Source organism: Pteropus alecto, unplaced genomic scaffold, assembly GCF_000325575.1.
Source record: "Pteropus alecto unplaced genomic scaffold, ASM32557v1 scaffold388, whole genome shotgun sequence".
In the NCBI taxonomy this organism is placed as follows: Eukaryota; Metazoa; Chordata; class Mammalia; order Chiroptera; family Pteropodidae; genus Pteropus; species Pteropus alecto.
The window spans coordinates 1,460,387-1,486,079 of NW_006441398.1; the positions used below are offsets into that span (position 1 = coordinate 1,460,387).

General features: G+C 45.1%; 1 protein-coding gene and 1 pseudogene across 4 annotated transcripts in view; one reads left to right on the forward strand and one right to left on the reverse strand.

Annotated features, from left to right (window-relative positions):
- Positions 1-13,752, forward strand: part of ZNF333 (zinc finger protein 333) — a 19,628-nt gene extending 5,876 nt beyond the window's left edge. For 3 of the 4 annotated variants that reach the window (XM_006918762.3, XM_015594746.2, XM_015594747.2), the window contains exons 5-12: positions 405-487; positions 3,539-3,655; positions 4,770-4,857; positions 8,852-8,931; positions 9,570-9,696; positions 10,156-10,251; positions 10,811-10,887; positions 11,386-13,752. In XM_006918762.3, the coding sequence (XP_006918824.1) occupies positions 405-487; positions 3,539-3,655; positions 4,770-4,857; positions 8,852-8,931; positions 9,570-9,696; positions 10,156-10,251; positions 10,811-10,887; positions 11,386-12,483 (1,766 nt within the window). In that variant the 3' untranslated portion in view covers positions 12,484-13,752. The remainder of the gene's footprint in view (positions 1-404; positions 488-3,538; positions 3,656-4,769; positions 4,858-8,851; positions 8,932-9,569; positions 9,697-10,155; positions 10,252-10,810; positions 10,888-11,385) is intronic. The other variant, XM_006918763.3, reaches the window with a different exon arrangement.
- Positions 13,753-16,615: 2,863 nt separating this feature from the next.
- LOC112485389 lies at positions 16,616-16,734 on the reverse strand (annotated as a pseudogene).
- Between the last annotated feature and the right edge of the window lie 8,959 nt (positions 16,735-25,693).

The window sequence follows — 25,693 nt, forward strand, 5'->3', positions numbered from 1 at the left end:
ACTCGTTCTGAACATCAGTCCCACTCCCCTCACAGACTTCTCAGAAAAATAGCCTCTCGTTTCTCCTTCCTGTCACTTCCATACCCAGCCGTACTGTTTAGAGTTTTATTTTGCTCACTGATGCCGTCTTCTCTTTTAGTACCTTCCTTAGTTTAGGGTCAGTGATTTTTTTAAAAAAAGCCTATTTTTAAAAATTTTCTTTTATTTTTAGTTTCAAGTATACGGTACATTGATTAGACATTTATACGATTTATGAAATGATCCCCCTGATTGCTGTTTCTCTCTGTCTCATATGTAGCCATTACATTACTGTTGACTGCGTTCCCTAAAAACTTATTTTTTGTGTCGATTTCACACCACTATTTTTTTCTGAAAGAAGGTTTTTTTTCTTCAATTCACTTTAGACTGGGAATTGCAACCTAAACCCGAAGAGTCTACTCCTCTGCAGGATATTTTGGAGGAAAATTCATCCCATGATTTGCAAATGGTAAGATTCAGGGTGGGTGATCCTTCAGTTTGCTCTCATTGGAGAAGTTGAGGAATATGTGATTGCAAATGCACCCCAGGGCCAGGGAGACATTTGAGCCAGAGTATTCCTCAAGGGCATCACCCGAGGGGACACAGTAATTGTAACTGAGTGTGACTATTTACATAGTCTGTGACTCATTAATTTGGGTAAACTCTGCCTGTTGCTCCAGACTTTCTTCCTAGAAGGTTCCCCCAAGTAAGCATTTCCGACATTGTGAGGCAGACATTGACTGTGCGAAATGTGATTTATTCTGCAACAATCTTGAGAAACATGCCGTCTATTAGGCAAACCCCAGGAAAGTTAAGAATGTGAGAAAGCCTGGTTGTGGGGCCCACAGTGTTCTCGAAGAACTCGACCTGTATGAACAGGGCATACCTCTGAAAATGCCGAAAACGTGCCTCTGACGGGAGCATCCCTGGGCATGGCACGGATGTCACTGAGCTTTTCGTCATCACTTGCCCCTTTTCAGGAGCAAACTGCTTGGAGAGAAGGCACTCGATGTTTTAACTGTGGCGGTAAAGGCTTTGGAGGAACCATAACCTGAACTTGAAGCCACAGCGGGGAGGGCCACTTTGATTATTAAGAAAATGGGAAAGTTGTTAGGGATTGCTTCCGCTTAGGAGACAAGTCGAGACCCTAGACTGGAAAGAAGTCCTTTTCAAGCGGGGACAGCCTTCAGAACCAGCTCACACATTACAGTGCATGAGGCCAGACACAAGGAGCCCATCTGCCCCTGCTTTGGCCCTCAGTTCCCGCCTCCCCAGCTACAGGAGCTTCCAAGGTTTGAGTTCCCATTTTGGGGATTTTGAGGGTTAGAGTTTGGACAGAGGAACACACAGAGCCCAGCTTCACCCCTGGGCTGGGCCCGGTTGTCCCAGAGCCACTGGGATCTCTGGGCTCCCTCACTTTGTGCCCCTCTACCCCTGTCATGATGGTGTCGACCTCAGAACATCAGAGATGCTGGCCTAGTCGGGGGGTGCTGCCCACATTGTGGAGACCTCTCTTATGTTCCTTTGTCCTGAGCAGGGGAACATCAGCCCTGCACAGCCAAAACCCTTGCCCTTTCATGGCTGGCAACAGACCCTAGGGTAGCTGAGACCTTCCTCCTCTCGGTGCCCATTGTCCTCGATTGACTCTCTGGTTTAGGTAGAGGATGTCCCCCTAGTAGCTGCTTGGGAAAGGATGTGTGGTTTTCGAGACCCCGAGACCTGCACATGTGTTATCGGAGCTGCAGGATTGCAGGGGCCTCATCTGACGTGGCGGGTGCGGTAGCCCTGTTACAGAGCATTACGTGTGTCACTGTAGAGCCCTCGGTTGGTGCTGGTCGAATGAGGGAATGAACAGCTAGGTGTGAAGGCATCTCCAGGCCCCCACTGTCCCCTGTTTTGATCAGCAGATGGACCATGGGAGGGAGCAGGGAGGATGAGCCTTGAGGGACAGGGTCTTTCCAGTTTCTGCGGCTCTTTCAGTATGGGGCTCCAGCATCTTCCACAGCACCCTGCTCTGGCTCAGCAGTGAGTACCAGGTGTGGGAGAGGAGTGGCCTCTCCAGCTGCATTCGAGCCCCAGGACACAGGCAGTCACAGAATGTTCTGAGTGGGCAGAGGAGGTCCACTTCAGACACGTGTAGAGAAATCGAGCATTTCACCCCTGAAGGCACACAGCTCACAAAGTGGTAGAGCTGGATTTGGAGCTGGGAGTCGAATCCAGGCTTAACTCCCTAAATCACCGTCCTAGCCACCAGGATCTACTGCCTGAGGTCACATGATCCGCCACTTGGTTGATGGTATTGACCCTTTAGTTAGCCCTTTAGGGCTATTCCAGGTGTCACTGAGTTTAGTCCCAAACACCGAGGTTCCTTATGGCAGTTCTGAGGCCTCCTTGTCATGTGGGAGTAAGTGCTGGCGGTCAGGGACAGACCAAGGCCCTGTGGCATCCTCCTCATGGTCAGCCAGGCCAGGGAAGGGGCAGGCACAGAGAGAGCTGAGAATTGCTCTTAGAAGAGGCCCAGAGGAGACTGAGGGAGGGGCGTCTCCAGGCTCAGCCTCCCTACGTTGCCTCTCCCTCAGCACCCAGCTCCTGGAGGCTGGGGGTTCACCTTTGTCATTCTCTGCTAGACCCACAGTGTCGGTACTAGCGGTGCTCAGAAAGTATGTGTTGAACAAATAGGCTAAACTCCTAAAACCCTTTTTTCAAGAGGAATGATCTGTGTCAAAATTAATTCAACGAAGACGTTTGTCTCAAAATAATACTCATGAGGTTTTAATTTATGGAGGAGACTGATGACATGGAGAGGCCAGTGCCGCAGAAAGAACATTTTTTTAACTTATATTTCTTGAGAGGAGAAGGCTTGCTGTCGCACTTGGGGTCACACGGGGGAAGCGTCAGGGTTGGTCAGGCAGAAAGGAGTGAGAAAGAGACTAGGTTAGAGCTTTTGTTGGGGTTTGCAGAGGGCAAGATAAAGAGGATGGGCGAGTTTGAATAATTGTGGGGGCCCTTGGGCACAGGGGCTCTCCCTGGTTGTCTGGTACCTGGCCTGGGTGATTTAGGACAGGAGAGTATTGGTTTATGTGAGAGGTAGCCAAGGAGATGGTTCAGAGTGGGTTCTGGGTGGCAGTAAACAACGGTGGCCAATAGTTTGGTTTTGTGATTAACGGATTCCAAATAGACAAGTGCAGAATCTAAGAAAACACAGACTAATGTTCATATTCAGAGCCAGGGGTTCCCAACCTTTCTGTGGTCAAACGTCCTGCAATGCCTCTGGGCGCTCATGGCCTATTCTCCAGACAGGTCCCCCTGGAACCGGAAGGGGGTCAGGTTTGTCCCTCCTATGAGACCCTCGGTGGTGGATAGCGCTCTCAGTGGAATAAGGGAGTCACCAGGTCTGAAACTGCCAGACCTGTGTGCCCCAACTACTGACAGCACTACCCCCAAACTGAGGGTCTCTGAGGCTGAGAACAGCCTCAGTGCCACCTCTGTCCTGCTCAGCATCCCCCACATCTTTACCTAGGGGCTGGGGCTGGACCTGCAGACGCAGATCAGGCCCATGATGGGAGAGAGGGGGATATCTTCATCTTCAGAGGACCGGCCAGCTCTTCTGGAGTTGCCTTGGCCTTCCGGATACACAGTAAGCCTGGGCGGTGGTTTGCTGCAGGGCCCCAGTCCTAGCCAGTGAGGTTGGGGTGTGAGATTTCCATGAATGAGGAGACAGAAGGAGAGGGAGGAATCTAGGGCCCCCTGCTGGGAACTGGGAACAGCTGGAGGCCTAGGCTTAGCTCCTGGTAAGAACTGGCTTTAGTGTTTCTGGCCCTAGCGTTTCTGCATTGAGGGTAAATAGTGAAGGTGGCAGTTGACAGAGGCCAGTACCCAGGCCCTGGCCCTGCCCCTCCTGGCCCAGCCTTTTTTCCTCTGATCCTTCCACCCTCACTCCCACCCCATGCATGCTCCCACCCCATGCAGGGATGAGTGTTTCCTGTGACCTGAGGGCTGGGTGAGAAGTATCCAGGCTGGGGACAGAGTATCAGAGAGGGTCACTTCAAGGTGTGCTTTGAGCCCTACTCTGAGGAGAAGGGGCCCATCACCTGCCCCGAGGGACCTGCCTCATTTACTTCTCATCTACCACTAAGTCCTGCCAAATGATAACCTACGTGTGACCGCTCCTCCTGTCCCCGCTGCCACCACTGTCTAGAGCCACCATTAGTTCTGAACAACCGGGTACTGCTCCTGACAGGCTCTTGCTTCCACTGGGCCCACCCTGGACACAGAGGCCAGAGGCCTGCCTTAGGAGTGCAGGGCAGGTCAGACGCCTTCTCCAAGGGGGCAGCCACCCATGGAGGAGCATTCACATCCTGTCTCCCACAATGGGGCTTCCTTTGGAAATAACTTCCGAACTCCCCTCATCGCACGGGTCTGCCTCTGCATCCCCCTCTGCCCCTCAGGCAGCCGGGACCCACTGCCTGCTTTGCTCCAGCGTTTCCCCTTCTGCTGGAGGCTGCTCAGAGGAGGCCTACCCCGCCCGGGACCCCTGTCTCCATCCCATGTTGCAGTTGCAGTTCTGTCACAGTGATTAGCCTTGTCTTGAGGAATCGGGTAAATTTGGGCAGGTAGATGGCATCGTCCCTCCGTTTATCAGTATGTTCCCCAAAGCAGGGCTAGTCAGGCAAATTCAGCCAGAGTGAGCAGGTGGTGTGGATTGCATTGACCATTGTGTGCCTCTGATCTGTCCTTGTCACTCTGTCCAGGGGCTGAAGGTGGCTGTGCGGATTCAGAGGGTGACCACGCCGGAACCTGAGTTGGGCCTCCCTGACCCATGGGTGACCGGGGGTTCTGGTGAGTGAATGTCGGGTGGAATGGCAGCCAGGGGGTCTCCTATCCTGTGGAAACTTGCATCTCCCACCTTCATTTCCTCTGACTACAGTCATTGCCCTGCACTATCAGGAGAGAATACATAAAATCCTCTCTTATTATTTACGTATTCAAGGGGAAGGGCACTTTCACAGTCCTCAAAGGCCAGGTTTCCCTAGGGGAGCTTAAGATCTACTCAGTTATGGCAATGTTGACGATTACAATTGAATTGACTATAAATGGCATGTGTTTTAACTGAGCTTTTTTTTAAAAAAATGAAGTTAAAAGCCACATTTCCTGAGAAGTAGGAGGAAAAATTAATTCTGGAGGACAAGTAACAGGTTTAATTGCAAGGCCGTTTTTTCCTTTCAGCTTGCCTTCTAGTAGGAGTAATAAACTTCTTTTCTTAATAATAACGTTCAGTCTTGCATTTGTAATCTGTATTATATCATTGACAGAAAGGGATTCTTATGTATTGCTCTTCTGTATGTGTTTTGGTGAGTCCTCTGGGCCAGGCTCTGCCTTGAAGTGCTTCGTGACTGTCCCCCTGTGATACTGTGGGCGTTGCCCCCCTCCCCTGTGGAGCTCGCAGTCTGGCGGGGCAGTCAGATTTTCAAATGAAGACCAGCATGCAGTGGGAGCATGTAACATGAGGACTTTATCTTGTGGGTAGAGAGGAGTTCTGGGAAGTTTAAGCTTAGATTAAGGTTTCTCAGCTGTAGCACCGCTGACGCTGGGGCTGTCCTGTGTGTTGTAGGGTGTTAGCAGCATCGCAAGCTTTCATCCACTGGATACGAGTAGCACCTCCCTTGTGTTAGTTTGCTGGGACTGCCATAACAAAGCACCACAGACTGGGTGGCTTAAACAGCAGAAATGTGTTTTCTCACAGTTCTGGAGGCCTGGAGTCTGGGATCAGGATGTTGGTGGGTTCCGTGTCTCCTGAGGGCCGTGATCTCTTCCAGGCACCTGTGCATGGCTTGTAGATGGCTTTCATCTTCCTTTGTTTTTCTTCTGTGTGTGTCTATGTCCAAATCTCCTTTTCTTCTAAGGACACCAGTCATACTGGATAAGGGTCCACCCTGCTGACCTCATTTTAATTTAATTACCTCTTTAAAGACCCCGTGTCCAATTACAGTTAAGTCTGAGATACTGGGGGTTAGGACTTCAGCGTAGGAATTTTTAGAGGGACACAATTTGGTTTACAGCTTCCAGCCTCCAGAACTGTGAAAAATAGGTTTCTTTAGTTTATGCCCCCTAGTCTATGGTATTTTGTTATGGCACCCTGAGCCAACTAAGACACTAGGCATTGCAACATATCCCCTGGGGGGCAGTCACTGGATTAGATCTTAATTAGATCTGCCCTTTAGCTTGGCCAGATGTTAGGCCTTTTGGAGAAGGTTTGGAGTGAACATTCAGGCCTAGGAATAGCATCAGTGAAATCTCCAGTCGGGGAGAGCCCAGTGAGCCCAGGGCCATAGAAGGCTGTGGGAAGGGAAGCAGAGCGATGTGGACGGTGGTGTAAGCTGACTGGAGATCGAGTGGGCTCTAGATAGTTCAGGGCCTAGAAGCATGGAGAAAAGAACCCTGGCCCATCCCGTAAGGCTCCCAGGAGCCAGGGACACATGTAGGTGAGGGGTGCTGTACACCTGTAGTGTGGTTCTAACAGAACCCACCAGCACCTGGGAGGAAGATGGACTTCAGGGAGGATGCGCGTGGTGGATGAAGGCAGTTAGGAGTGGAATGGTGGCGGCCTAGACTTGGGGTGAGGGTGGAGTCAGTGTGGCAGGAGTCCCTAAGACCTCCCAGGTTTGATGACTTGCGGGGAGGCTTCATAGGACTCAGAAAACAGTTGTATGGGTGGCCATGGTTTATTACAGGGAAAGGATAAATAGCAAAATCAGCCAAGGGAAAGGCGTGTGGGACGAAATCTGGAGGGCACCAGGTGCAAGCACCCAGACTCCTCTCCCAGCGGGGTCACGTGGGACGCACTTAATTCCCCACAGTGAGCTGGGAGATAACGTGTGTGAAGTGTTGTCTGCCACGGAGGCTATTAGAGACTCAGCACCCAGGGTTTTCACTCGGAGCTGGGCACGTAGGCACCCTCTGCCCAGCACGTACCTGCATTCCAGACATCCAGAAGGAAAGCAGGCGTTCAGGACAAACCACATGGTTTGTACAAATAGGTTAAGTGGAGCGAGCCCCTCTTAGCAGTTAGGGTGGGGGGAGCCCTCTTGAAATCCAAGTTCTCAGACCCTAGCCAAGGTCCAGCCTTGCCAGCAGACCTTGCTGAGTAGCACAGTCAGGCCTGATGTGTTAACTCTCGTCTGCATGCTGGGGAAGCATGGAACATCGTTAAGACATGCAAGAAGTCAGGCTGAGACAATTTGGTGAGTTGTGCATACATTCATTTACCAGACAATCCAGAGCATTTATGTGGCAGGCATGGTATGGGAGATGGGGCAGTGACATCTAAGTCATGAGGGAGTGACATTTAAGTGGATCCAAAAAAGAGAAAAGTGTGATGTGATATTAGTGATAGCAGGGTTAAGGTTAGGAGGGAATTTCGGGAGTGGGGTAGGTGTTGGGGAGAGGGGAGAGATGGGTGCTCGTATAGAGATGTCACCATTGACTTGTTTTTTTGGATTAATTGTTGGAGTCTATAGTGTGCCAGGGTGAGATTTTTCATCTGAGGTAGGGATGTCACTTCCTGAGATCAGAGACTCTGGAAGAATAGGCTTTGTGAAGAAGGTGCTGAGCTCATTTTTTTGGTGAGGGGAGGGATGAAACAAAAATTTCCGTCTCACAGTTTTGAGGCCAGAATTCTGAAATCAAGGTGGCGGCAGAGCCATGCTTCCTGTGAAATCTGTAGGGTAGGGTCCTTCCTCACCTCTCTCCCGGCTCCTGGTGGGTGCTGACATCCTTGGTGTTCCTTGGCTTGTAGATGCATCGCTCTAGTCTCTCCCTGAATTGTCACATGGCCTTTTCTCCTCATGTGTCCTTGTTTCTGTGTCTCATCTCTTTTTATGACACCAGCCATATTGGATTAAGGGCCTGTTCTATTCCACCGTAACTTCATCTTAACTGGGTACAACTGCAAAAACCTTATTTCCAAATGAGGTCACATTCTGAGGTATAGGGGGTTAGGACTTCCTCTTATTTTGGGGAACACAGTTCAACCCATAACAGTCTGCCCTGTGCCCCCCCCACCCAATTTTTCCTCCCCACTTGCGAAATACATTCATATGATCCCACCATCTCAAAACTCTTCACGCATTCCAGCATCAACTCAAAGTCCAAAATCTCAGCTCAAAAAATCTCAAATTTCATCATGTAAATCATCCAAATCAGGTATGGGTGACACTGGGAGTGTGGTCCATCCTGGGGACAAAATTCTTCTCCATCTTTGAACCTGTGAAACCAGAAAACAAGAATTCTGCTTCCAGAATACAATGGTGGTATAGGCATAGGACAGACATTTCCATTCCCAAAGGGAGAGAAAAGAGATCATGGGTCCCAAGCATATTCACAACCCAGCAGGACAGGTCTAAGGCCTGAGAATAATCTCTGTGGCTTGAGGCTGTGTCCTCTTCCTGCTGGAGCAGCAGGCCTGACCTTAGCTCATTCTGGATATTCTCTTCGTGTTCCCTCAGGTAGGTAAATGGAGATTTAGAACTGATGGTTGGGTATCTGAGTCTGGATGTCAGAAGTGAGCCTGGGGATTTGGTGGTGGTGGGGATTGAAACCCAGAGGAGTGGGTTGCCAGCAAAGGTAGAGAGTACTGAGGGAGATGAGAAGGGGAAGGTGTATGACATGGGGATGCCAGCCAGAGGCCTAAAAGGAAGAGACCGAGAAGGAGGCTGGGGGTGTCCCTGAGAGTATGCACGTGCGTGTGTGCACACATGTGGGCACTCAATCAGAGTGGGCAGTCCTTGGTCCTGTGAAGGTGCTCACCGGGCCTTATGGTTCCCCTCTCGTCTAGCTCTGCCTGCTCAGGACCCTGTGTGGCTCCAAGAGAAGAGCGTAGAGGAAGATCCTGGGGTGCTGACCACCTGTGCACAGGTAGGTAAGAAATCCTTCTTGCTCTTCTTTTTTGCTTTGCCCCTTGTTTTCTTTCCCTGGTGTGGAGCTTCTCGACCCCACAGGGCTGGTCTCCAGGCATCCAGCCATCCAAGTACTAGGCCTCTTGCACTGGGTAGGGGACAGTTCAGGCAACGAACAGCTCCACCCCCTCAGTCAGACCTTCGCCGGCTGTTGAGTATCATGTTCTGCTGAGTGTAGTGGCAGGAGGGAAAACAAAGCAAGGATATGAACTGTCCTCATCTCATAGTGTACAGCAGAGTCACATGGGACATACTTACTTCTCTGCACTTAATATTTCTCTCTTGCCTGCTCAGGTCTGCTGGACCCTGGGGCTGGAGTGGAGTAAAACTTCGAGGGCTTCCTAGCTAGTTATCAGTAGCTAAGTCCTCCCATGAAGTTGAGGTCCTTTGACGCCACGCGTCTGGATGCTATCCCTCAGGGAGGGAGGAGTAGAGAGGAGAGTTCTAATTCTGGAGCCTGGGCCAAGGGGCAGATTCTGAGATACCTCGGAGCCCCGTCTGCACAAGGTCTCTGGTCTCCAGGCCTGCCAGCCCTGTGTCCTCTTGCGTATTGGCAGGGGTGGCCCCTGGCTGAGCTGGGATCGGTGTGCATTTTAGGAACCAGTCACCTTCGCAGATGTGGCTGTGCTCTTTACCCCAGAAGAATGGATGTTTCTAGACTCTGCCCAGAAAAGCCTGTACAGGGATGTGATGCTGGAGAACTACAGGAACCTGGCCTCTGTGGGTAAGGTCGGCCTTACCCATGTCATACACCTTCCCCTTCTCATCTCCCTCAGTACTTGGCCTCATTGCTTGATCCGCACACGTGTGCAGCAAGTATGGGTTCCCGGGACTGTGCTCATTTGGAAACTGAGCTGAGAAAGACAGACAGATTCAGCTCATGGTGTTGAGTCTGGTGGCTTCCCCATGGAAATGAAGATCTGCCCACTGCTTCTGGGCTTCTCAACTGTGTCCCTGAGCTAGGCCCTCGGTTTTGGGGACTGGAATGTCCCAGTGTCCTCTGGGACCCTGTGAGATAGCTTGCACTTTGGTTCCTTAATGAAAGAGCCCTGCCATGCCCGTCAAAATTTAGGTACACTCATTTTGCTACTCTCATCCCAATGCCCCTAAAGACTTCAGATTGTCAGCTCCGGTTTCATGGTGGCACAATCTGCCTACGCCATGCGTCCTTCCCCACAAACAGGAGATCAACTATGCAAACCTAGTACCTTTTCCTGTTTGGAGCAAAGAGAAGAGCTGTGGACCACCGAGAGAGGGACCTTCCCAGGAGCCCATCCAGGTGAGTACCCAGTAGAGCAGGGGAGCACCAACTCTGATCAGTAAGACGAATGTTAGATTTGGAAAGCGTCAGTAAGGGAAACACTTTTCACGCCTTTGACGGAGAAGGCTGTTTCATGGGCTCCCTTAGTGAGTTCTATCTTCTTTCCTTTTTCCCTTTCCTGTTTATCTCTGATACTTTACTTTGGTTTCATAGAACGATTTATCCGACCTCCTCTTCACATTTAGCATTTCCATGTATATATTTCATCCACTTCCTCTTCACTGTAGGTTCTTGTTAATACTTTCTCTCAGTATTAGTCCTTCTCTCCATAGAATCCTTTCTTATTAATTGTACTATTTCCATCCTTTGTTCTTGTGATTACATAACCCTCAGATAGCCAAATGCCTTAAAATTTTCCTTTACTCTTTGATACATCCCTCCTGTTCACAATATTTTCTCATATTTAAGGTACGTACTTAAAAAAATCCTCACGTGCCTAGCTTGCTTTTTTTGGTCACCTCGATCCTACATTTTCCTTCTCTGTACACTTAATTTTTTCCCCCTTAATTCATTTCAGAACCTCAACTTCAACCCCAGCAAGTGGTTCTTAACCAAGGTATTTTTGCAGAGATGCCATCCACTGTCATGAAAAGGGTAAGGTACACAAGGATTATTCTTGATCCTCTATAGTAGGAAAAGTCTGGGTTGCTGTTGAGTAGGAAAAAAGCACAAGAGACCAGAAGGAGATTTAAGGCAAGGGTGTCTCACCCAGGAGAAAGTGGTTTCTTGAGAGACAGTCTGTGAATGTCATGAAGTGGGCGAAAACTTGAAATGCAGATTAAGACGCATCTTCACAGAGTTCTCACAACTAACCATGTTTGTAAATGTGAAACAGATACTGCATTTAAAACTTAGTTTAGCCTCAATTCAGAAAAAGTCTTCATCTAAGAAGCCCCTTGAAAGTATGAAAATGATACCTCTTTATGGCAGCACATCTACTGGACAGAACTTAGGGTAGAAATGGTACAGACATACAAAAATGATAAAAGCTTTGGTTATAGAAATGTCTTGATCCTACACACAATTCAGTTGGGGGAGAATGTCTATGAATGTAATACAATCTTTGGTCTTCACATTTTCCTCAATTGACAGGAGCAACCTCCGTTGGGAGAAAAACTCTACAAATATAATGAATTGGGGAAACCCTTTAACAGCATCAAACAACTGTTTCAGTACGAGAGAATTCATGTTGGAGGCAACCCCTGTGAATGCCAAGAGAGTGGGAAATCCTTGTTCCAGACCACTCACCTGATAGTGCATGAGAAGATTCGTAGTGGGGATAAAACCTATGCATGTAACAAATGTGAAAAATCCTTCAGATACAGTTCTGACCTTATCAGGCACGAGAAGACCCATACCTCAGAGAAGTGCTTTGAATGTCAAGAATGTAGGCACACCTTCAAGTACTCCTCAAATCTGCGACGCCATATGAGAACTCACACAGGAGAGAAACCCTTTGAATGTAGTCAGTGTGGGAAAACCTTCACGAGGAACTTTAACCTGATTTTGCACCAGAGAAACCACACAGGCGAGAAGCCCTACGAATGTAAGGACTGTGGGAAAGCTTTTAATCAGCCGTCCTCTCTGAGGAGTCATGTGAGAACTCACACTGGAGAGAAGCCGTTTGAATGCAGTCAGTGTGGGAAAGCCTTCAGGGAACACTCATCACTGAAGACACATTTGCGAACTCACACCAGAGAGAAACCGTATGAATGTAACCAGTGTGGGAAACCCTTTCGGACGAGCACCCACCTAAACGTGCATAAGAGGATCCACACAGGGGAGAAACTTTATGAGTGCAGTACTTGTGGTCAGGTGTTGAGTCGTCTCTCAACCCTCAAGAGTCACATGCGAACCCACACTGGGGAGAAGCCCTTTGCATGCCAGGAATGTGGGCGAGCCTTTAGTGAGCCCTCATCCCTCAGGAAACATGCGAGGACCCACAGTGGCAAGAAGCCTTATGCGTGTCAGGAATGTGGGCGAGCCTTTGGTCAGTCTTCACACCTTATCGTACATGTCAGAACCCACACTGCAGGGAAACCCTATGAATGTAATCAGTGTGAGAAAGCCTTTAGGCACAGCTCTTCCCTTACCGTGCATAAAAGGAGTCACACCAGGAGAGAAAACGTTAGGAATGGCGGCCTGCCTTTATCAGTGTCTAATTCTTATGGTGGGCCCCTTGCCGATTAACTTTAAGTTTGTAAAAATATGAACATTCGGGCCTGTAATCGTCTTGTTTAAGTACATCACATGTTTTGAAGTATAATTTCATTTTATTTTCATTCTAAATATTGTCTTAGTTTCTGTCATTACTAAGTCTTTGACACGCGACTTATCTAGAATTATTTTTTAAATAACTGCACATGGTCATGTTTTTATAGAGGTATAATTATAGTGGAATACACAAATCTTATGAATTGGTTGAGTCTGACTGATGTATACATATATGTAACCAACACTTCATTCAATATATGGAACATTTCTGTCATTCTGGAAAGTTCTTGCATGTATCTGGGCATTTTTAGTTACCTTTTAATGCTAGTTTCTAGTTTAATTACATTGCGAGCCGAGTATGTGGTCTTTGTGTTATTGAATAATTGGTGTTTTTTGGGATTTGCTTTTAGGTCTCGTATGGTGCATCCTGCTAGTTGCCTACCAAAAGTGCCCCTTTTTCCTTATAAGAAAACCTTGGGTTTCTCAGGTTGGTAATGTGCACTATTAAAAACTTCTATCTCTCAAGCCTTCTTGTAGTTAGGGGAGGCCATGTCCCCTAGTTCTGGTCAATAGGAGAAATCGCTGAGTGTGACTCCTGGGAAAGATGTTGGAAAGGATGGTTTATTTAGCCAGATTTCCCTACTTGGCCTTTGTACAAGCAGACACAATGTCCAGTGCTAGAAGAGCTATCTTGTGACCATGAGGGTAAAAACTATAGGCTAAAGGGAATGTGGCCAGAAGTCACAACCATTCTGGTTCCCCACTTGGATCTTTGTATCTGCACCAGCCCTGGACTGTTTATTTCTTGAGATCTTGTTACACAAGAAAGATGTACTTCTGGTTTTTACCTGTTCTCACAGGGTTCTGCTATTGTGTTTTAAAAATCTTTTCACTGAAGTATAACTTATGTAAAAGTTCATAAATTTTAGTGCAAACCTTGATGGATTTTCTGTATGTTTTATACACCCACATCAAGATATAAAATATTTAGTCTCACAAAAGGTTCCCTTGGGCCCTACCTAGTCAGCCCCATCCATTGAGATAATGAGTATTCTGACTTCTGTCACCACAGATTTGTTTTTCCTGCTCATAGAAACGAAACCACATGGCTGCTCTCTTATTTATTATGTGTTTTTTCACTTAATATAATGTACATGAAGTTTATCTCTGTCGTATTATCAGTAGTTTTTTTTTAAATTGCTGTGTAATATTTTATCATCTGAATATACCAGAATTGAAAAATTCTGTTGTTTATGGACATGTGGGTTCTTTCCAGGTTTTGCTGTTATGAATGAAGCTGCTGTGTATCTTGTGCAAATCTTATTGTGGACATATGTTCTCATTTCTCTTGGGTATAAACCTAGGAGAGGAACTGCTGGGTAATGGGTAGGCTTACCTTTAGCTTCAGTACATATTGCCGAACAATTTTCCAAAGCAGTTGAAACAGTTTACCTTCCATCATCAGTGAATGAAAGTTTCATTTGTTATATATCCTTGACGACATGTGCTCCTGTCAGTCAATTTAATTTTAGCTATATTAGTGGGTAAGTGGTTTCTTGTATCCTACTTTGCATTTTTTTGGCGAATAACGATCTAGTAGATGGTTTCCACAATTTATCCCATCCCTCTATGTACATCTCCTTTCAGTGTGACTTTTCTGCTCCTCTTATCAGGAGGTGGAGTTTATTTCTCTACCCCTTGACAATGAGCTTGATCACATAACTTGTTATTTTTGGCCGATGGAACATTATCCAACATGACGGAAGCAGAGGCTTGAAAAACGTACGTTGAGGTTTGTCCTCTTTTAGCTGTGGTTAGAATCTTGAGAGCAAAGTGTGAAGAAGCCTGGGTCAGCCTTCTCTAGGATGAGAGGCTACATGGAGAGAGAGCCTTATTGATGGTCAGCACGAAACGCCAGACGTGAGTGAGGCCACCTTAGACCATCTGGTTCCAGGCAAGTGACCAGGTGACTGAAGTCCCATGAGTGACCCTAGGTGAGACCATCAGAATCACCCAGCTGAGTTCAGCTCAAATTGCTGACTCAGAATTATGAGCACATGAGGTGGTTATGCAGGAATATATAACCGACACAGAAGTTAGGATCAGAAAGAGGATGCTGCCGTAACAAAAGCTTAAAATGTGGCTTTGGCTTTGGAACTCGGCAGCAAGAAAGCAGTTGAAAAGAGGTGAAGAAACTTAGTGGGTGGAAATATGGTGAAGAAACTAATGAGAGGTTAGGAAAGGGCTCTGTGGTAGGGCAACCGTAGGCAAAATTATCTGTGGTAACTTGGAAGATAGAACATGTACTTGATGAACTTGTGGATCTGATGAGGAAGGAAGCTTTCTCCCACTGGCCCTACCCCTAGTCTTCTTCAGGAGGACCTAGTGGTGGTCTAAGGAGAGCCTGCAAGCAGGTGAGAACTTACCTTGTGTCTGAGGCTCTAATTCTCTACCCGCATACCGGCCCACACTTGGGCTTCAGCAACTGGTTGGAAATTTTAGCAGAAATCTTTACCCTCTTGTCTTGGTAGTACTGCTGTCTTACCTAGTGCTATAGGTGAACCAATGCTTCTGTCCACCTCTCTTAGATTTCAGGCTAGTTGGTTGCCTGTGACTTGAGCTCTCTGATAGGTTCAAGAAAGTTGTTTTTGTCAATTACTCAGTCTTATTGCTATGGTAGCAGCAATGCCTTTTAGATTTCTATCCAAAGCAGAAGCTGGAGACAGAGTTCTTCCTAAATTACAGTGGTTCTTAGAATTGTTTATTGCACTTTATCTTCCTCTTTTCTGTAAATTCGGTGAGATCAGAGACTACACGGAGCCTGTTCAGTGTGACTTCCTTTAAGGCTAGCACTGTGCTGGGCAGAAAATAAGCATTCAATATGCTTGTTAAGTCTATATGAAAATATTAGGACAAATACTCTCAGGTAGATTATGTATGGTCTCTGAGCCCATTTGGCTGTAGGTTCCTATGGGCTGCTTCCTCTCACCCTCAGAGTCAAAGTTGCTACTTCTGAAATTCGCCACACTCCAGCTGTCTCTACTCAATGGAGAGCACAGTGCCACGCATTCATGGAGAATTTTACAACAGGCAGTTCCTAGGCATCTGGGTCTGCCTGAGGTTGTACTCTTAGATTCTGGGGCAGAACAAAAGGAGTGTGTGTGTGAGGATGAAAGATCACCTTAGGAGACCGATCCACCTGTCAGACCTTCAAAAGACACCTTGTCCCAAGGGGGTAACTTCTGAAATATGAACTAGAGGGTAAGGTGAGCATACTGGAAAGGCAGGCACTAGGTAGGCAGTAGCCAAGGTAAGCAGATCCTGGATGGCCAAACATCCCTCCCCTAAGTTTCTTTCGTAAGTCTCTATTGCTCTCAGGATAAAGTTCGAGTTCCCTAGCCTGGCTGTGAAGAATCAGTCATGTGATCCCAGTTACTTATCTAGAAGAAAAATCTACCTCAGATGCTCCCTCCTTTCATCATGTAGCCCACAGTGCCTATTGCTGATTCATCCCTCAGGTTTCAACTTAATGCCATAAAGTTTATAGTTGATGACCCACCCCTGTGTGTTGCCAGGTACTGAGCAAAGCTCTCTACCCAAGGTGTTTTCTTTTTCATTTCCTGTTTTTCTTTGTATCCACTCTGGTTATACTAAGAGAGCAATTTGGTAGAGTACGGGCTTTACCAATAAAGAGTCCAGTTCTGATTCTTGGCCCTGCCAGTCACTAGTTGTGTGATATCAGATAAGTATCTTCATTGAATGACCAGTAGATTGATACTTATCTTACAGAGTAGGAACCCTTTAGTGAGCTAGTCATGGAGCTTCCTTTTGGGGGCACAATCACATTCTTTATCCTGTTAGCAATGGGAAACCTGAACCACCACCAAGTAGGCTGGCTGCATAGTCACTGGTAATGCTGAGAATAAAAAGCAGAACTGTGGATCTAATAATAAAACATGAGAAAGAAAGCATCCATGCTAGGCGTTTCCAATGTCAGTTTAAGGAACCTACACATATGGATCCTAATGTGGTTTATTTGAACAGGAAATATATATTTTTTAATGATAAGGACTTTATTATTTGTTTGTTTGTTTCTTTGTTTATTTAACGCCTATAGTACCTGGTCTTCCTAGGTGATTTCCCATCCAGGTACTAACCAGGCCCGACCCTGCTTAGATTCTGAGATCAGACAGGATCGGGCGTGTTCAGGGTAGCATGGCTGTAGACTGAACAGGAAATATTTTTAAATTAAAATCAAAGGTAAAAAGTTCTCCACAGCTGAGCTCGATGTCCTCTGCGCCACGAGAAGCAGCTATTTACCATTTCTTTCCATTTCAAACTATTCGGGAATGTTTATGAACAAAAAAAACTAATCAATGGTGAGGGAAATCAGAATAGTGGCTACCTTGGGAAGATATGGAGGGGATTTCTAGAAGAACTAAAAATGTTTTATGTCTTAATTGTTTAGTTACATGGTCTTATACACAAAAATTCATCAAGCTGGGAACTTATGATCTGTGCATTTCATGCATCTCATTGAATATGAGAACTATCTAGTTTGAAAATCTTTTCCATATATGTATTTTTTGCCTTTTTCCTGACTTGTATTTGTACTATCTGGAGAAATGAAAGAATAATGGGGAAAAATAGGATTTTATTTATTTTAGCTTCTCAGAGAGAAGAGGCTGACACTTGGGTCAAGGGAAGCACTTGGAGCTTATGTGGAATTTAATTTGTTTTCTACCCATTTGGTTATTGCTATAGGATTAAATCCCAGAAAGCTATGGCCTCTTCCTCCCCAAATATGTTAAGAAAGATCGGATATGGTTAATCCATTGGCTCTTTGTAGACCATTGGCTCATTTTAATTACATTAGTGTACAATTGAGGAGGACTTCCTTGAGATATCAACTTTATTATTTTTCCTCTCTGGTGCCTGGTGGAATAGCTAACACACAGTAGGTGCTCAATACATGCTTTCTAATTTGTTTCTTCATTTTGAAGAAACATCACTTATGTAGCCTCGGTTCTTATTATTTTACTATGGGAAATGCGATTTCTGACTAGTGGCCACGTTTGACAGGCATCTTCTGTATATAAAACATTGGCCTAAATGCTACGGAGATTGTAATAGAAGTAGAAATCAAAGTTGATGCCTTCACAGAGTTTAAAGGTAGTTGTTTACATACAATACAGTTAAAAAGAGCTTATGATATAGACCAATATGTAAAATCACATATTAGCTATGATGCTAGAGCTTATTTATTTTCTATTCTGGGTGTCACATTTTAGGAAAGGGCATATTGAGAAAAGGAAAAAGAAATTGCTTGAATTGCTTAGAATTCCAATCTTGAAAGGAAAAATTTGGAATAGATTATTGGATACAAATTCAGTCATAACTGATTTCATTCATAGTTGAAAAGAAGCTGATTTCAAACCATAATATACTGCGTTAGTGGATTAATACTACTACCACTAAGTGGTTAACACTTACTGAGCACATACTATGTGGTAGTTAGTTACTCTGCTAAGTATTACTCTGCAAGTATTAACTCATTTAATCCACACAGCAGACCTGTGTGGAAAGTGGTTTTATCCCAATTTGATAGATGAAGAAATTGAGGCACAGAAAAGCTTAGTAACTTGCCCAAGGATACATATATAGTAAGTGATGAAATAGGATTCAAACCCAAGCAGGCTGGCTCTAGAGCTTGTATCCTCTATTGAGATCCAAGTTATAGATTATACTAGTTTTCTGTGGCTGATATAACAAATTATCAGGAACTTTGTGGCTTAAAACAACAGAAGCAACAAAAATTTATTTTCTCACAATTCTGGAGACCAGAAGTCTGAAATTCAAGTGTTGGCTAGCAGGACCGCACTTCCTCTGAAAACTCTAGGGGAGGCTCCTTCATTGCTTCTTCCAGCTTCTGGTGGCCCCAGATGTTTCCTGGCTTGTGGCCTCATGTTCCATGAATAGGCCATATATACAAAGTGATTCCAAACACTGAGGAACTTCAGAAATGCACTCCTGGGTGGCCACAGGATGGTCAGATCTTTGCATCTTTCATCCCCCACGCTACAGGCTTCTAGGCCCCTAAAAAATGAACCTACTTGCTAGGAAAGGAATGTGTGGGTGATCAAAGAGAACAAAGAGGCCAGATACCAGGAAGCTCTGGTGCCAAGGTAAGCTGAGAGATAGATAACATTGAAGGCACCTTGCCCTGGAGGAAGGATTGATGGAAATTTTGAGACCGAAATCTGTGCACATTCTAGAGTCCACCTAGGGGAAGGGGGAGGTGGTCAATGGTCCAGGTTCATTCATTCAGAAGTTAAGATGGCAGATTAGCTTCACACAGCATCACTCTAATCTTAGCCTCTGTCTTTACATGGACTTCTGCTATGTGTGTGTCTCACTGTGTCCTTTTCTCATAAGGGCACCAGTCATAGTATTTAGGGCCCACCTTGTTAATCTCGGATGATCTCTTTTTTATATCCTTAACTAATTACACGTGCAAAGACACTATTTTCAAATAAATAAGGTCATATTCTGAGGTTTTATGTAGACACGAATTTTTTGGAGTATACTATTTGTTATGGACAAAATTGTATCCCCCTAAAACTCATATGTTGAAGCATTAGCCCCTAATATAAGTGTATTTGGAGATAGAGGTTAAATGGGATCATAAGTATGGGGTCCTAATCCCACAGGACTGGTGTTTTTATAAGAAGAAACACCAGGAATATGTTTGCCTAGAGGAAAGGCCACATAAGGACATGGCAAGAAGGTGGCCATTTGCAAGCCAACGAGAGAGAACTTACTAGAAACCAACCCTGCCAGCACCTTGATCTTAGACATCCAACCTCCAGAAATGTGAGAAAATAAATTTCTGTTGTTAAAGCCACCCAGTCTGTGGTATTTTGTTATGGCAGTCTGAGCAGATCATTACACTATGAAGCCCCACTACACCGGTGATCTAAAGTTGGGAGGATCCACAGACCGAGTTTGCCATACTGTCGTTCTTCATTCATCCTTTCTTATTGTATCCCATGGGGAACTCACTCAGTTGGGCAATCTCAGGGTCCTTGCACAGGCACCTAGCTCCATCACCATCTGTTGGCAGAGTCTGGGGAGGGCTTGAAAGAGTGGGCTTTCAGATTTGTCAAAGGTATTGTGTTTCTTTATTGAAGAGCTGAAATTTAGGCTTGGCTTAGAGAAGATGGTTTCTTAGCTGGGGTTGGGGCTCCATTTAGGCAGGAACAGTATGAGATAGTTCCTCGCCTTCCAACGCTCAGGTGTGGTAGTGAAGCATGATCTGGTGAGGAGAAGGAAATAGGCTGAGAAGATAATTTAGGACCACATCAAGAAGAATTCTGTTATGGGGTATATTAGTTATTAATGGCTGTATTACAAATTACCCCAAAACTTAGCAGCTTAAAACACATATTTATATACGGCTTTTCTCGTGTCAGGAATATGGGAGCAGCTTAGCTGGGTCCCCTGCTCAGGGTCTCTCACAAGGCTACAGTCAGGCTGTTGACTGGGGCTGTGGCCTCATCTCAAGTCTTGACTGGGGAAGGATTCATTTCCAAGCTCGATCATATGCTTGTTGGTGGCGGTTTTGATGGTCCCAGCCTATAGATAGTAATGCTGTCAACGAGGAATGCCTGAGACGCTCTCCTGGGTCCAAATTAGACATTTTTCCCCCATGGACATTTCTCTGACTGGAGCCAAAGTTGTGGCTAGACCTGCCCTTGTGGTTCTTATTATGATTGTAAGATGCGTTTCGGCAAAAATCACTAGGGAACTTTGAAGAACAAAGTTTATTACTTATAGGTCCTAGAGCGCACACCACAAGCCCAAAGCTGACATAGTAAGGTTTCTGATGTGTGTGTGAGAGACAGAGAGACAGAGACAGAAGAGATCTCAGTCTCTGCTTTTATTAAGGTCTGAGGTTGGGGTGTTTAGAGTTTTGGGGTTTGTTCTTTGCTGGCTAATTTAAAGCATAAGACTGGAAATTAGAGCATGGGAGGGGAGAAGGATCACTCAGTCAGGTTACACAGGACTTTCTGAAAGAAGGATCTTCATAGTGGTGGGGGCAGCCTGTTTCCTTAACTGGTAGTTTTGCTAGTAGCTGTGTCATACAGTTAGCAATATGTTTATTCAAGATAAATGTTTTTTGAAATGGATGCCTCAGCAATCAAAAAATTAGTGTCAGGCACTTACATTACAGCAGGCTTCAGTTCCTCACTGGCTGTTGGCTGGAGGTCTTCAGTTTCTTGCCACATGGCCCTCTCTATGGAGTAGTTCACAACATGGCAGCTGGCTTCCCTCGGAGTGGGTGAAAGAAAGCAAGAGAGAGAAAAGAAGATGGAATTTACATTCTTTTTGTAACCTAATCTCAGAAATGACATCCTGTCACTTTTGCCATATTTATTAGTTAGAAGTGTTAACTTAAAAGCCTTTCAAAGTGAGAGGTAACAGCATTTATTTGAAATCTAAGAATAGCTATTTAGGGAGCACCGATTTAGGCAGAAGCCCAAATAATGTTCTGATTAGGAGACAAAGGCAAGGGGTATTTATGAGAAAGGGAAGCGGAACAAATAAGGCATTTCTATCCATGCAGATAACAAAGTGATGTTAATTCTAAACAATGTGCTTAATTTTAAATCTGGTAGTCATCAGTCTTGTAGTCATAATATTTGCTTTCTTGTAAACATTGTAAACAGTTCTTTGGGGTACAGTGTTGCCCTAGGTTATATTACATTATTTTTTACAGAAGTCACTAGTCACTAGTAAGTCACTAATTTCCTCAAGGAGAGGAGATTACACGGGGCGTAATGTCCAGGAGGAAAGGACAATCGAGGGTAGAACAGCTAAGAAGATTGAAGTTGTTTGGGGCAGTGGCTTCAAAGTGGGGAACGCATACCTCAGGGGGTCATGCAAGTCTACTAACGGGTGCAGCAAGAAATTCTTAAAACTTCTATTTGAATTTACTTTGATCTAAAAATTAGATTGAGATCTTATTAATTTTCAATTTATGGATCGACACTACAAATGTATAACCTATAAATAAATATATGTTGTTGATACATACTCTAAAAACATTTACTGTGTGTGCACCGCTGACACAGGACAATAAGCTCTAAGCTTACATCACCTCCAAATACCTAGGGAGGTGATTAAAACACTGATTCAGCTGTCAGTTCTGACCCTGGACAGCACATCTTCATAGGAGTTTCCCAGGAATGAGTAGGAAGTGAGGAAGTATGGGTATCCAGCTTGGACGCTGATTTTTAGGGGTTTGTCGATAAAGGTAAGAAAGAGCAATGTGGGTGGAGCGGGGTAGGAAAATGAAGAGAATATATATATTTTTAAATTATTTAATTGAAGAAATTATTTACAATTTTTCTACCTCCCCCAATCCCCCTCCCCCCTACCCTCTGGAAGAGAATATTTTTAAGAAATAAACAGTCGTGTTCGAATGAGTTTCAAAGATCAAAGCTGTGGGGTTAAAGGTTATTTCTCTGTCTGTTCATTTATTTTTCTAACTTTTCAATAACGAATATATACTATATTGTGAATAAAATCGTAAAGTTCTACAAGAGAAAAGTAATAGTGAGGATAATTTACTAGGCTGCCGTTCTGTTCTGCTTGATAATAAAGGGACTCAAGGAGGGTATAACAAAAGTCTAACATTTACGAAGCATTTACTGTGTGCCAGGCACTCTCTCCATGTGTATAGTCATAGACTCACACACAGTTAATGAGTAGAGGCTCTTATAATTCCCATTTTGCAGATGAGGACATTGAGGCTTCCCCAATATCACAGCTAAAAAGTATCAGAGTTGGAGGCTGTGCTCTGGCAGTCTTGCTGTGGAATTCCCCCATGCCAACATCAATGCTGTGCCACACAGGGAAAGGTAAGGGGAGTCCTGTGCAGAAAGGATGTCATTAAAAAGGAAGGAATCCTCTCCTCAGGAAAAGTCAGGCTAAGAAAGTCATCAGTGACCAGATCTGTGAGTGTGACTCATGAATGTGAGTCTTAGGTCAGGAAAAAGTTGTAGGGCAAAAGAGGAAAGACAGCTTTTTCCTTTTCAGTTTTAGCTAGCACTTTCATTTAATATCTCAATTAATCCTGCCAGTATCCTCGTATAATAATGGCATTCTATTTTCATTTTTATTATACTCATTGTACAGTTATTATACTCATTATACAGTTGAGCAAATGGAGACTCAAAAGGGTTAAGTGACTAAAGTCGCAGTAAGTGGAAGAGCTAGCATTCAGATTTTGGGCCATCTAACTCCAAAGCCACTCTCCACTTGTATGTCTTGAAATAGGGAGATCACTAATTCTGGGAGAGAAATCCTGAAAGAGGAAGCAGATTTCTACTATTGTAGGGGTCTGGGCAAAGGCACAGATCTGAGGACTTCCTCCTTTAGGACTCACCCCCTCCCTCCATTGGGAGAGGTTGAGGTTTCTAAGACATGTCCCTGTTATCAGCTCTCTGCATATATTCTGTTTCCTTACCTATAGCACCTGAAGTTCTATGAAGGCTTGTGGCTGTTGGTGCCTGATTCCTAGGTGATGCCCGGGAGATGAAGGGAACAAGGCTGAGCCTCAGGCTCCATGCAAAGTGCAGGAACCTGGTGTAAGGAGCCTGGGGGATGCTGTTGAATGCTGTGGGCTGCAGGACCAGAGACACCTGGTGGGGAAGCAGTGGCCAGGTGGACAGGGGTTGCCATTGGAGCTTGACTCCTATCACTTCTCTGTCTTTCTGTCCCAGGGCTTTCTGTACTGTTGCTGTTGCCATTGGGAGCTGCAGCCCTGAACCCTGCCCAGGTGAGTCTGCTCAGCCAGCTCCATAAGTGACAGAAGCTGGGGAGCACATGTCAAGGTCTGGGTTCCTTCATTAAAAAGAGGGAAGTGGGGAGAGGAGGCTTATTCTGAAGGTAAGCCTCAGAAGTGGTCTTCTTCTGGGGATGAGAATCTGTTTATTCTTCCTCGAATTCCCAGTTTGTTGAGCCCTTCTTCTTCTGACGGAAGCCGCCCCTCCCCTCCTCCATTCTCTGGTCCCAGCTGACAGATGGAATCCTCCATTCCTAGGGGCTTCTGACCAGTCTCTAGCCCACAGAGTTCTGTGGTTGGAGGGGCCCTTGTTATTCCACCTTTTGGTGCCTCTGCCTGTCATCGTTGTCTGGATCTACATCTCCATCTGGGGAGACCCCCAGCAATCCCACGATAGGCTGTAAAGTAAAGAGACTTGAATGTAGTGGAGGGGCACATCGCAGATTGTGGGGCTTCTGGAGTCCTCAGCCCTGGGAGCAGCACAGAAACACTTTTTCAAGAGAATACAGGTCAAAGGAAGAGTGAAGGGAGCAGGGCAATGGTGGTGTCATGGTGAAGAGGTATAGAGTGAAGAGCTTGGGCTTTAGAACTAGAGGACACTGGTGGTCTCCTCCTCCTCCTCCTCCTCCTCCTCCTCCTCCTCCTCCTCCTTCCTTTTTCTCCTCTCTCTCTCTATCTCTCTTGCTCTTGCTCCTGCTTCTTTCCTTCTCCTCCTCCTCCTCCTCCTCCTCCTCCTCTTCCTCTTCTCTCTCTCTCCCTATTCACACACACAGACACACAGAGGAAAGTTCATGTGAGGACATGGTGAGAAGGCAGCCATCCACAAACCAAGGAAGAGCTCTCATCGGAAACAAACCCTTCCAGCCTCCAAATCTTGGACTTCCAGCCTCCAAAACTATGAGAAAATGAATTTCTGTTGTTTAAGATGCCCAGCTTATACCATTTTGTTATGGCAGCCCTAGCAGACATGTACAAAACAAAGAGAATGTAAAAAGTGTAGGCAAAGAAAATCCCCATAATTCCACCACGCAGTCTACTAGAAAAATTTTTTTTGTTGGGTGTATGTTTTTCTCATCTTTTAAAACATACCAGGAATATCTTCCTTTATCAATAAATATGAATCTAAAACTATTTTGAGTCTTGTTGAAGAATAAGAACACCTTTAGACCTGCCAGGATTTAGGGATGCTGGTGTAGCATGAGGGAGAGCTTTGGGCTGATAAAATAATTAAGTATCTTGACTGCAGTGAGTGTTACGGGAATCTACATGTGAAAATATGACATGGAGCTGAACACACATTGTACCAATGTCAATTTCTTGGTTTAGATATTGGACTATCGTTACATAAAAATGTAACCCTTGCAGGAAGCTGGGCGAAGGATATACAGTTTCTCTTAGTATTGTTTTTGCAACTTCCTTTAACCTATAGTTGCTTCAAAATAAAGAAGTTTGTTAATAGATACTATATAAGCCTGTTCACTCTGAACTAAGTTCCTGTAGGGGCAAAAAGATCAGTCAAATGTTTCTTCATGTTTGTGAGGTCTTCTCATATAAAAGGGATATCAAAACGACCCCAAGGGAGGCTTTCAGTATGAATACTAATAATTCTATGCAAATACTTAAAAATTAGAACTCTGAGTTTCAAAAAGTTAATCAGTGGACAAAACAGGGGCAAGAAAGTATCTAGACTAGCAGTTTCCTGTTACCAAATCTAAAGTACAAATCATACTTGAAACAAGAAGTCTTTGTAACATAGACCATAATAAGATGTCCTCTGTGGCTGGGATTGCTGGTGTCTGCACCATGAGAAATAGATATCTAAGGTTGCTGCCAGGTGGGTAGAATTATAATGATGGCAATGGACGACTGAAGTTATCTGGGAACTCTCTACCCAGTTTGAGAATTTTCTCTGCTCTTTGCTCTATTTCTGGTTTCCCCACTATCTCTGTAAGGGAAAGCAGGGAATAAATATTAAGAAGGGTATTAACTCAATTATATTCAGTTCTGAAAGGAGAAATTCTGAAACTAATTCCTAGGGCAAACTTGGAGACTTAACAGATTTCTCATTTTACCACCTGTATTCATCCAAATTCTCTAGGAAACAGAACCAATAGGATGTGTATATATACAGCAGATCCTCAGATAATGTTGTGTTCAATGTTGTTTTGTTGTAATGATTGATGAGATGCTGTAGGAACTTAACTCTTGTTTAGAGCAATTAGCCTTTGGTAGAATTTATTTCATGATATGTCATTTTGCCACAGTTCTAAGAACCTATCAAAGACATTAAGTGAGGACTTACTATACATATTATTTTAAGGAATGAGAATGTGAAAG